This window comes from Magnolia sinica, chromosome 3, assembly GCF_029962835.1.
Source record: "Magnolia sinica isolate HGM2019 chromosome 3, MsV1, whole genome shotgun sequence".
Classification (NCBI taxonomy): domain Eukaryota; kingdom Viridiplantae; phylum Streptophyta; class Magnoliopsida; order Magnoliales; family Magnoliaceae; genus Magnolia; species Magnolia sinica.
The window spans coordinates 130,464,286-130,477,829 of NC_080575.1; the positions used below are offsets into that span (position 1 = coordinate 130,464,286).

The window sequence follows — 13,544 nt, forward strand, 5'->3', positions numbered from 1 at the left end:
GAGATTGATTCTAGATTTCAGGGTAAAGTAGCGTCAATGATTCTGCATGTTTTGGGTCTTGCAGATCATATTTAAAGTGATTAGTGCTAATTTCATGGGTACTCTAGTTTAGCACTAGCTAATTCTCGTCTAATTTCTAAAGGATTTGGTCCTGAGTGATTTCTGCCTGAGGTGATAGTTGGGTCTTTGTACGGATTTTTTCGAGACGTTACAGGTATGTACTCATTGTGGTGAAACAGGTCATTCGAAACAATGATGTTATGAAGTCATTGGCTATCCTGAGTGGTGGGACTTCACAAAGAAACCTCAAAAGAAGATTGTAGGGAAAGCTATGGTGACATCTACAGAAGAAGACCAATCACAGCCTACAGCAAACGTTGTCCATCTAGGTATTGTCGATAAGACATCTGTATTCTCTGCAACTGCTAAGAACAGTACTTGGATTATTGATACAGGTGCATCCGATCATATGACAAGGGACTCCGGTTAGTTGCATTCCGTTCTCCCTTTTTCTCAATCTGTTATCTCCACGGCTAATGGTAGTACCTCTCCTATTAGTGGAGAGGGATCTGTCATCTTATCCAATACTCTCACATTACATACTGTCCTTGTTGTTCCATCCCTTGAGTATAATCTTTTGTCTGTATACCAAATTACCTCCACTCTTGCTTGCATTGTGACTTTTTGGCCCTCATTTTGTGTTTTTCAGGATATTCTAACTCGGAAGATTCTTGGTTATGGTGTTAGACGCGGCAAACTCTACTACTTGGAGTTGACAGGAAATGGGGGATCGAAATTCAGTCAGGCAAATCAAACTAGTAGCGAAGACAAATCTCGAGCAACTATATGGTTATGGCACCGGAGACTAGGACATCTGTCCTTTGGTTATCTTAGAAAATTACACCCACATCTTTTTTCAGCTTTGAATGATTTGGATTTTCATTGTGACATTTGTGAATTGGCTAAGAGTCATTGTGTTTCTTATTTACCAAGTTTGAATACAAGTTCAGAACCTTTTGTGGTTATTCGCTCTGATGTTTGGGGTCCTGTAAAAATCCCTTCTATTTCAAAAGCTCGCTACTTTGTTACATTTATTAATGAATGCACTAGAATGACTTGGGTGTCTCTGCTTAACAAAAAGAGTGATGTATGTACAACATTTCAGGAATTTCATAATATGGTGGGCACTCAATACCAAAAACGGATTCGTGTTTTGCAATTCGACAATGGTACTGAGTATATAAATACATCCTTCGGTGAGCTTCTGAGCCAAAATGGGATTCGTCATCAGACTTCTTGCACCTATACTCCGCAGCAAAATGGATTGGTAGAGAGGAAGAATAGACAACTATTGGAGGTGGTTCGTGCCTTTCTCTTTGGCATGAACATGCCTCAGTTCTATTAGGGAGAGGCTGTAAAATCCGTTACGTACCTCATTAATCGAACATCTTCTCGAGTAATTAATTTTCAAACTCCCCAACAAAAGATGCAATCCTTACTTTCAGTTCCTCATCTCCCAAATCTTGAACCATAAGTCTTTGGTTGTACGGTATATGTTCATATCCCCAAAAGTTTGCGAAACAAACTTGATCCATGTGCAAAACGGTGTGTCTTTGTTGGCTATTCTGAGTTTCGGAAAGGATACAGGTGTTATGACCCTCAAACTCGAAAATTAAATGTGACTTTGGATGCTTCTTTTCATGAAGTAGAACCTTATTACACAAGGGAAGTCTCTGGCCCTTCTCTTTAGGGGGAGAGCTCTGGTGAAGAGAATGTGGAAGTTGGCGGAGGAGATGAGTTTATGGAGTTAGAAAAAGTGAATGAAATTTTTGAGAAAAGTGTTCATCAAAGCTATGATAGTATTCCTGAAGTTGAGAGTGAGTTGATAGTTCTTCCCCAAAATAATTCAGGTACTCCCAACATGTCAGAATCACCGATGCGCTCAAAGTTGCCCATGTCCACACCATTAACTGAGAATCAAGCCAGAATGTTCTTCCTCAGGTAATGTCGAATCCCATATTTGATGAGTCTAATGAAACACATGTTCCTGCAGAAGATATAACTCCTAAATATCCACAAAGATCAACTAAGGGAGTTCCAAAGAAACAACATGAACCTGATCTTAAAGACAAGACCAAATACCCAATTAGTAACCATGTGTCCTCCCATAAATTGTCTTCATCATATGCATTTACTGTTAATCATTTATTCGCTGTATCTATTCCTAGTAGTGTGCAGGATGCATTGACTGATTCGAAATGGACAAAGGCGATGAACGAAGAGATGGAGGCTCTACAAAAGAATGCGACTTGGGAACTTGTTCCGTTACCCAAAGGAAAGAAGACAATTGGATGTAGATGGGTGTTCATGGTGAAACTCAAAGCGGATGGCAGTATTGATAGATATAAAGTAATGTTAGTTGCAAAGGGGTATACGCAAAGGTATGGGGTGGATTATCAAGAGACTTTTGCACCGGTAGCCAAGATCAATACAATTCGCATTCTCATATCTATAGCGGCAAATTGGGATTGGCCCTTGCAAAAATTTAATGTCAAAAATGCTTTCCTCAATGGAGATTTAGAGGAAGAGGTATACATGGAATTGCCACCCGGAGTCAAACGTAGTTCCTCATGTAGAAGTGAAGTTTGTAAATTGAAGAAGTCATCGTACGGGCGGAAACAGTCCCCTAGAGCTTGATTTGGGAGGTTCTCTTCTACAATGAAGGCATTCGGTTATAAACAAAGTAATTCAGACCATACTTTGTTTATAAAACACAAATAAGGAAAGGTAACAGTTTTAATCGTGTATGTCGATGATATGGTCTTGACAGGAAATGACCCATGTGAAATGAAAGCATTATAAGAGTATTTGACTGCTAAATTCGAAACGAAGGATCTCGGGCAACTTAAATATTTCTTGGGGATTGAGGTTGAAAGATCGAAACACGGGATTTTCTTTTCACAATGGAATTATGTGGTAGATCTTTTAACCGAAACTGGAATGCTTACTTGCAAACCAGCAGAAACGGCCATAGAAATGAATCATAAACTCGGAGTTTTTCTAGATCAAGCTCCAACAGACAAGGGTCGTTATCAGAGGTTGGTTGGGAGATTAATCTATTTGTCTCACACGAGGCCGGATATAGCTTATGCAGTGAGCGTCATAAGCCAGTTCATGCATGCACCAAGTGAAGGGCATATGAATGCGGTATATTGAATCTTAAGATATTTGAAGAGCGCACCAGGCAAAGGTTTGTTGTTCTCCAAAAACAGTGTCTTTAACATTGAAGGATACACGGATTCTGATTGGGCAGGTGATCAAACCAACAGAAGGTCCACGTCTGGCTATTTTACCTTTGTGGAAGGTAATCTTGTCACTTGGAGAAGCAAGAAGCAGAAGGTTGTGGCAAGATCAAGTGTAGAAGCCGAATTCCGACGTATGGCTCATGGTGTATGCGAATTATTGTGGCTTAAAAGTGTACTAAAAGTTTTAAGAATTGAATATGCAAAACCTATGAATCTTCATTGTGATAATAAGACAGCCATTGAGATTTCACAGAATCTTGTACAACATGACCGCACCAAACATGTTGAAGTTGATCGTCATTTCATCAAAGAGAAACTCGATCAAAAGATTATACAGTTTCCATTTGTTCAGTTTGGAAGCCAGTTAGCGGATATACTCACGAAAGCAGTTTCCGGAAAGGTGTTCCACGGTATAATTGACAAGTTGGGCATAATAGATATCTATGCTCCAACTTGAGGGGGAGTGTCTGCATGAGTTGTATATGGGGTGTGATTGATTCTATAATTAGTCCTTGTAAATATAAGAATATTTAATTTCTTTTAGAATATGATTTTTCCTTTTATATGAGATGTAATTGTATCTATATATAGCACCCGATTGGGAGAAGATAATTCAATTCAAATTATTCATAGAAACTATAATCTGACAATAGGGACAATAATGTAAACCACCCATGTTGATAGCTTTTGTCATGGAAATAATAGATCATCCAATAAAGATAAGGTCAGGTCCGAACACCATGCACTCAATAAGGTTGGCCAGTTATAAATACTACTAAAGACACCACTCCCCATCAAGAAACTAGATCGGACTCGATCTCATAATTGTCCTCAAGAGCTGGTCGGAAAATCCGTTAATTTGCACATTGCCAAAGGGAACTCGACATAACCATCCATGTCGGCATAATCCCTCGTTTACTAGTTCCGACCTGGTCCCGACAGTATCCGCTCGAAATTCCAGCTAAGGATCTAGGAAGGCTATCGCAACACAGATCCGTCCGAGATCTTAGCCGAAGATCTCAATAAATTTTCATGACACATATGCGATCTAAATCTTTCTACAATACACCTACCAAATAGGGAGATCACCTTCTACTCCACTGCCATCTCCTACCTATAAATAAGGGTATCTCTAATGGTGAAAATTACGTACAATCTCTAGTTTAAAACTCTGTTTACCATCAGACCCCAGATTCCATACTCGACTTAGCCATCGTCAGATAGTCTCCTTGACTTGGGCATCATCAGATAGTCTTGTATTTGTCAGGATCTCCTTTCTCCGTTCATTGTTCATTGTGCATGTGCTTAATAGTCCAGTGAAGGCTAACCTTGTTTATGCATCAACAGCTTTTAATTGAATGGTTAGGGTTGGTGGATGAGTGAGTTATATGGCCCGTCCTCGGAATTTCGATGGGCTGGACTCTGGACAGCGGACGCAGATTTCCTGCGAATGCCTTTGGCAGGAAGTTTCTGCGCAAGGAATCTGGGTGGGCCCACTGCTATGTTTGTGAGAAAGCCACACCGTCCATCCGTTTTTAGAGATCATTTTAATACATGTGGCTAAAAATAAGGTGTATTCAAAACTCGAATGGGCCACACGAGAGGAAACAGTGGAGATATAGTGACCACCGTTGAAACGTTTATTATATGGCCACAAAGGTTTTGCATCGGTCTAATTTTTGGTATTTTCACTTAATCCCAGTGAAAATGGCATTGTAAACGGCTTGGATGGAATATAAACATCAAGGTGGAGCCTAGGAAGGTTTCAACAGTAGGCATTCTTTTCCCCACTGTTTCATATAGTATAGCCCACTTGAGTCTTGTATCCTCCTTATTTTTAGTCGCATGTACTAAAATGAGCTCAAAATATGGATGAACGGGTTAGATTTCTCAAAAACATCACAGTGGCCCCCACCTTGCATCCCAGCACAGGAACTTCCTGCGAAAGACTTTCGCAGGAAATCCTCGTCGCGGACAGCGGTACATGAGTGACACGTGTGGGGAGGATGAGCGAGGCACCGCATGGATTGAGATGGCATTTCCGTGATTAAGAGAGAAGAGAAAGCGCATGTGTTATATACAGTTCTGGGCGGCAGCAGAAATAAAAACCGTACCCCCCGCAGTGGAGGAGCGTTTCGTGGGCTTTCGTTGAAAGAGCGAGTTGCGTTGCTTGGGAAGGGAAAGGGCAAGCAGGTAAAAGGGCAGAGAGAGAGAGAGAGAGAGAGAGAGAGAGAGAGAGAGAGAGAATGTCGGTGTCCGCTTCCTCACAGGGTGGCGGCATCCAAACCGCGTCGGCCGTGAACTCGCACAGGATACATGCTCTCGCAGACCGTTTGGCCCACCACTTCAAGAATGGGATTCGCTCTGAACCCACCGATTTCTTCTACACTTGCCTCCACTTAGCCAAGTATGTTTCTTGCATTACAGATTTACTCTTCTCCACATTGTTTTTCTCCTTTATTATCATTCCTTTTCTTTCTTCCCTTTCTTTTTTCTTCTTTCTTCTTTTTGCTGTTTGCTTCTTCACTTCTAAATCTTGTCTACCAAGCATCTTGGATTCCTTATCTTCTTCGACCGTTGGGAGTTTCGGATACCATATTCTTCAAATTGACCTACTGTTCTATGGGTCTCTGTTGTAAACAAACCACTCTCTAATAACACAGTGTTAAATCTTATCAAATTAAATTTGATTCATAGCTACTCTTTGGAATGCCCGCTTCCCTTTTCTTCATGAGTCAGCGAGAAACATAATGTACTGTTTTTGTTTTGTTTTGTTTTTTTACAATGACATGTCCAAGTTAAAGTTTGACAGGTCTGACTGAAAAATTGATGCAAACCCGAAAGGGAAAGCAAATAAATCAATAAGAAAAGAAAGAGATTGCGGGAAAAGACCCAATGATCCTCTAGCCGAATGCTAGAGTTCACAAATGCAAGACTGTGGGCAAGCTCAACAGTCCTCTAGTCTTGAACTAGAGACCACTCCCCCTCCCCTCAACAGTTACCATGGAGAAAATAAGAGAATTTCATAAAGAGAATATTAATCAGCTCGTCTTATTCCATAAGCCATAGGCCCTATTTAAAATCAAACCTTACATTATGTAATAAAGGTTATGGAATCTAAAATCTGCTAAAATAGTAAAGCATCTAAATAACAAAGCATTATAATTAAGAAAATGCCTAAAATAAGAAGATACTTAGACAAGAAAATATTTAAAATGATTCCCTGCCTAAAATGAAGATATGAAAGAAAGAACAAATTTCCTAATATAGAGATTTGAAAGAAAATGAAAGTGGTGATGGGCTAAAAAAGGAAGGTGGTCATTTTCTTATACGCACATGCAGAGCGTGCACGTGTGGGATGTGGGACGATTGCATCAATTCCCCCTGACTTGAAAAAACTCAGCTCCATTGAGTTAATGACAATGTACTCCTCATAGAGTTCTGGGTTGATGCGCCTGAAATCCTCTGTGGAAATCCATGTGTTGTCGGACCTTGGTCAGCCCTTCCATTTGATAAGAAACTTCTGATACCCCCTTGGTGTGTGGAAATATCTAATCATCCAATACGTCCTCAATGATTTCTTCGAGTTGCGTGCTCTCGTTTGCGTGATGTCCAAGATAAACTGTAAGGTCTTCCACATTAAAAATGGGGTTGATCTTCATTTCAGGTGGCAACTCGATTAGGTATGCATTATCACCTAGCTTCTTCAAGATGTGGTAAGGACCCACCTTTCTGGAGTGGAGCTTTGTATAAGAGCCTGTTGGAAACCGCTCAGTCTTAAGTTGCACCATGACTCTATCTCCTTCTTAGAATTGTGCAGAACGTCGTCGAACATTTGCGCATTCCTTGTAATTTTCATTACTAATGGTGATATTTCGCCTAACTTCTTCATGTATCTCCTTAACATGCTGTGTAAAAGCTTTAACATCCTGGCTCGATTGAGTCACACTAGAAAGTGGGACTAAATCAATAGGTTGTCGCGGTCACATTCTAGTCGCAATTTTGAAAGGAGAGTCCCGTAGTATGGTTCATAGAACTGTTATAAGCGAACTCAGCTTGTGGTAACACGATGTCCCATGAGCTGATATGATCACCAACCAGACATCGAAGTAGATTCCCAAGCCTACGGTTTATGACTTCAGTCTGCCAATCTGTTTGCGGATGATAAGCACTTGAGAATTTCAACTTAGTTCCCATCTTAGACCACAAGGTGCGCCAGAAGTAGCTCATAAACTTGACGTCACGATTAGATATAATGGTTTTGGGAACACCTTGTAGACGAACCACCTCTTTAAAGAAAACATTGGCGATGTGCATGGCGTCCGATGTCTTCTTGCAAGGGACAAAATGAGCCATCTTCGAAAACTTGTCAACCACAACATAAATAGAGTCATATCCACGTTGAGTCTTAGGCAATCCCAAGACAAAATCTATACTGATGAGTGATGTCTTTGCATGAAGCATCTGGCACAGGTAATGGCGTATAAAAATCAATATTCTGCTTGCTACCTTACCCAGCTGACACACTCGACATTGACAAACAACGATCCCAACTTCTTTCTTTAGACCTAGCCAGTAGAAACGGTCCTCGACCAGGGCTATCGTTTTATCGATACTAAAGTGACCACCCAGGCCACCTGAATGAAGCTCTCGTATAACAAGCTCTCGTAAGGAATTCTTAAGAAGACACAACCTCATATCGAAGAATAAGTACCCATCGTGTAAGCTATACCTTAGGTACTCGGTGCCTGCACCGGAAATGAGTGCTGAAAATACCTTCCCAAAATCATCATTTGTGGCATAGTCCCGTTTAAGTTCTTCAAACCCAATAACCGAAATTGATAAGGTAGACAATATTTGTGATTTTTGGCTGAGGGCGTCCGCTACTTTATTTTCAATACCAGCATGATGTTTTAGGTTGAATGTGAACTCGTGAAGATAAGCACTCCACTTAGCATGCCTAACGCTCAACTTCTTTTGAGAATTCAAGTAACGTAATGTCTCCTGATCAAAATAGAGCACAAACTCTCGCTGAATGAGGTAATGCTGCCAATGCTTCAGAGCTTGTACAATAGCATAAAACTCCACATCGTATGTAGAATACTTCTTTTGTGCCTCATCAAGTTTCTCATTGAAAAAGGCCACCGAATGTCCTTCTTGTCTAAGGACACCTATGCCTATGTGCGATGCATCACAGGCAACTTCAAACACTCTTTCGAAATCAGGAAGTCTAAGAATTGGAGCCTTTGTCATTTTCTGCTTGATTTCTTGAAATGCCTTTGTTGCTACTTCAATCCACTCAAATGGATTGGACTTCATACATTCAATAATTGGCACCATGATGGAACTAAAGTTCCGAATAAGCCTTCGATAAAATGTCGTAACCACATAAAAATTGCGAACCTCATGAATGTTTATGGGAGTAGACCGTTCAACAATGGCCCTCATCTTCTTTGAATCAGCCTTCACACCCTCTACTGAAACGACAAACCTCAGAAAGACCACGCTAGAACTCATGAAGGTACACTTCTTCAAAATGATGTAGAGTTTCTCATGGCGTAGTACTTTCATTACTTGGCAAAGATGGTCCAGATGATCTTCTCGTGAACGGCTATAGATGAGGATATCATCAAAGTATACGACGACAAACTTGCCAATGAATGGTTGTAGAATTTGCGTCATCACCCGCATGAATGTGTTAGGTGCATTTGTCAAGCCGAAGGGCATAACTAGCCATTCATACAATCCATCCTTTGTCTTGAAAGCAGTTTTCCATTCATCTCTAGGACGAATTCTTATCTGGTGGTAGCCGCTTCGCAAATCAATCTTCGAAAAAATTGTAGCATTCGCCAACACATCAAGCATGTCATCTAGGTGAGGTCTCTACGGTATGGGGGACCGACCATATCCAGGAGTCCGCGACTTCGGGGAGGGGTTGAAGCAGATGTAACTGATCCGATAGTCTTGAAAAATCTTGCTCCTCTTCATTGGTGAGGCCTCTACGGTATGGGGGGCACCATGCTCCCCTACATCTTTGAAAGAAAAACACGATGCCACTGATACGTTGGTTGACGGATAGGCGAAACAAGGAAAATCCTCCACAAGAGAATTGTTGCCGCACCACCTATCTTCCCAAAAACAAGTATTGGAGTTGCCACTGAGGGAAAATTTCAAACTAGATTTCACTTTAGAAGTAATTGAGGAGATGGATTTCCACACATCCGATGCCCTATAAAGAGATGATTTCTTGACCTCCCACCCACCTGCTTCTAAGCCATACTTAGCAACTAAAACTTCCCTCCATAATTTTTTGGATTTAGATCTGAATCTCCAAATCCATTTTTCGAGAAGGGCCGTGTTCATATCTTCTAGAGCTCTGATACTCGCACCTCCTTCAGCATAAGGTTTGCAAACTTCACCCCATTTAAGTAAATGGAATTTGAATTTTTTCTTCCACTCATTGCCATGAGAAATCCCTACGTAAATTTTCAAGTTTATCCAAAACAGATATCAGACATTTAACTAGGGACATATAATATAGTGGAAGATTTTAGAGAGCCACCTTGATAAGAGTTATACGGCTTGCCATGGACGAGTGTTTGCTTTTCCATTGCAATCTCTCTATTACCTTGTTCCACAAGTGCTTCGGAGGCCTACCCAAACATAGTGGCAACCCCAAGTAGGAAGATGGAAAGGAACTTGTTTTGCATCCAAACACATTTGCAAGATTTGATAACTCTTCCTTAGAGAGACCTATATCACACATCTCACTCTTTGAAACATTGATTTTTAGACCCGAGATCATTTCGAAGCAACCCGCAATCTTCCAGAAATTATCCACCATAGCTTCATCCGCTTCACAGAATATAAGTGTGTCGTCCGTGAATTGAAGATGAGATAACTTTGCCCCAGTTGGGGTTGGACCAAAGTCTGAAATAAGGCTACCTTTGCACAACATACCACTGAGGGCTTGTGTCACCACTATAAAGAAGTATGGAGATAGAGGATCCCCTTGCCTTATTCCACGCGACGTGTTGAAGAATCCCTTAGGAGAACCATTCGCCAATATCAAGAAAGAAGCCGAAGAGACACATTCTAGCATCCAGCCTATCTTTCACCAAATCCCATTGTTTCTTTCTTTTTTTTTTTTTTTGATGACGACAGGGTGTCCCCGCCCCTTTAAGGTGAGACTATTCCTTGCGGATGCACGTAATCACCAAATCCCATTCTTTTTAGCATGTATTGAGGAAAGCTCCACTCAACATGATCGTAAGTCTTTTCGATGTCTAACTTACACACCACCCATTTCCTTCCTTTCTTGTGTTTTGAATCAATGTATTCAAGAGCTAAAATAGCAATATCTAGGATACGCCTATCAGCTACAAACGCTCCCTGGTTCTTTGATATAACCGATGCAAGCACTACCTTGAACCTGTTCGCTAACAACTTTTCTAGAATTTTGTATAAGCTTCCAATGAGACTAACAGGGAGAAAATCTGATAAAGACTCGACTTCTTTCTTTGGAATTAGGACTATAAAGGTAGCTCCCAACCCTTCAGGAAAATCTTCCTTTTTCAAAAAATTCCTTGAAATCCATTAACTCTTGCTTTATCATTTCCCAAAAAACTTGAGAAAATGCAATAGGGAATCCGTTGGGCTCCAGAATCTTATCACTCCCCAGCGAATTGATAACACCTTTAATTTCTTCCTTCGACACCGGCTTCTCCAAAAGATCTCTTTCCTCTTCCGATATTGGAGGGAAAGACAAGTTATCTAGAGAAGGATGCGTATCCCCATCGGATGATAGCAGTTTTGTATAGAATTCCACGATTGTTGAACATACTTCCTGTTTGTTATCAAGTCTAATGCCATCTGCTATGATGCTGCTAATGCGATTGGATCTAGCCCGAGAGCTTATGATTCCATGAAAAAATGTTGTGTTCTTGTCACCCTCTTTCAGCCACAAAGCTCACAATCTTTGCCTCCACATTATTTCATCTTCCTTAAGATATTTGGAGTATTCTGTTGATAGGATCAATCTTTTGCTCCGATCTTCTTCAGTTATAGCCTCTAATTCTTCCTTGTTATCTATCGCATTCATTTCACTGATGATGTTGTCTGCCTTTTCTGTTCTTTCTAACATTCTTTGATAAGAATATTGTTTGTCGGTTTGACCTATTGTCAACTAAATGGGCCCTAATTGACCAGATATCAAGCACAATCTGTTGAATTTTGGCCCATTGCATTGAAATACAATAAAACGAAGATGAAAACATTAAAAATAAAGTGAAGGTTACTCCTTTCAGATTTTTTCCAAAATGGTCCACTTTGCTTTGATCTATCGAATCCCACTCAAATAATTTGTTTTTATCTCCCAAAATAGGTTTATATCTAGCCTAAATGACTTTCAAAGCTTCATCCATGGTTTAAATGAAAGAAGAAGAAGAAGAAATATTAGTGAATTTTTGAAAAAAAAACAAAATTGGGCCTTTATGGGTGTATGACAGTATGAGTCTTTATCGGTCCTTATAGGACTGATATCGATGCTTGTACTCCCCCGTATTGGCCGATACAGCCTGAAATGACCCCCCCCCCACTTTCAGTCCTGTATTGCGTATCATATTAGAGTGATATAATATTAGAGTGATATAGATATGGCCGTGTCAGCCGATACAATACTGATATCGAAAACTTTGTGCTTCATGCTACTATAGCTGATTGGTCACCTATGTGGTCCAATCTGATAAGAGCGCACACATGTACTGACAGATTGGGCCTTACTCGCTGTAACTGCCTATGAATCGATCATTGATGTCCACTCTTGGGCTGCACAAATCTATCAAAGCCATTTTGCCAAACGCATGTTTTATTTACAGAAAATATTCACACTGAGGCTGTCTTCTGCCCTGGAAACCATAAACCGAACTAATAGATGGAATTTGTGATTCTCTGTTCTCTCTATTTGTTCATTTTATTGCTAACTTGAACTTGGCTGTGATATTTTCTTGTGCAGGTTTTTTTTTCCCAGTTTTATCTTGAACATTTTATCTTCATGCACATTATTTTGGTTGCGTGCTGTGTGCTTGAAGCACACTTGCTTGAAAGACAAGTTGGTGGTGCATTGCCATCATTGCCATACTTGAACCTTTGCTCTTGTTGTTTTCATGTACAAGTTGGCTGGTTGATGGGAACATGTAAGATAAAATGAGCTCAACTTGACTGTTTGAGGAAGGGGAAGGGAAGTTGTCGGATGGTAGAAATTTTGTAGTGAGGAGATCCAGAAGAATGACTAGAAATGGGTCTAATCACACCTTCAACTAACCCCGTTTAACATACCTCTACGGGTTTTACCCTCTCCAAGTCAGAACTTATATCTAAAAAGACTATTTTTTAATCACTCAATTGGTCATATAGCGTCCTCAAGTATATATAATACTTTTTTTTTTTTTTGCTGAGGAACAACCCTAAAACTACCTTAAAGCTCCTAACAGATCTGAGTCATTGGTTATATCTAATCTTAGAGCTTAAAATCTAATTTCCTAAACAAAAAGTTGTGTCTCTAGTTTCCATATTTGACTACACAATAGGAATCTAAAGATAGTTTTAGATCTTTCTGCAACTAGCTAAAAATTTCTCAGTCTATGCTAACTCGGTAATCTAGCCAAACGAAGATTAAGCAACTCATAAATTCTAAAAAGTCTTAACTTTAAAAACTTATTGAATTTTTGAAGCTCGTAGGCAAAGATACTCGATGCCCCTTGTAGGGACTAGGGACCACATATCTGGCTGGAAGTGCTATTCATGAGCGCCATTCAGCAACACCAAAGTCCACATCCATGTGCTCTATAGGTAAACCGGTCATAATCAAGGCTGATAGTTGTAGCATACTGTAAAATCATGAATGGTTTGAGATATATTCCTTAAGGATAGTTGTATGCGTATTGTGAAACGGAAATTGTAACACTTGTATGCATCTTTTTTTGAAATTATGGAAAAATATAAAATAATATTAGAAGAAATACAGAAAGGTGCGATATATGTAATCTCCTATGTTATCCTTAAAAAAGAAGAAGAATCTTCTATGTTTTATCATGTTCAAAAATAGATGCGCAAAAAGTAAACCTCACACAATGCCAAAAGCCTCTTCTTTAACCTCTTTGGATTTTCTTGGGGCATCAATGGCATCACTGCAGACCTTGTTGTAGGTTGGAAGGATGGGCCATTCCATTCCCATGGAAA

General features: G+C 40.1%; 1 protein-coding gene across 2 annotated transcripts in view; it reads left to right on the forward strand.

The window, feature by feature from the left end:
• Window positions 1–5,408: 5,408 nt before the first annotated feature.
• The window catches only part of LOC131241343 (E4 SUMO-protein ligase PIAL1-like), a 45,892-nt gene continuing 37,756 nt past the window's right edge, over window positions 5,409–13,544 (forward strand). Inside the window, exons 1-2 of one of the 2 annotated variants that reach the window (XM_058240152.1) lie at window positions 5,409–5,498; window positions 5,537–5,712. In XM_058240152.1, the coding sequence (XP_058096135.1) occupies window positions 5,552–5,712 (161 nt within the window). In that variant the 5' untranslated portion in view covers window positions 5,409–5,498; window positions 5,537–5,551. Of the gene's footprint in view, window positions 5,713–13,544 lie in introns of both variants that reach the window. The other variant, XM_058240154.1, reaches the window with a different exon arrangement.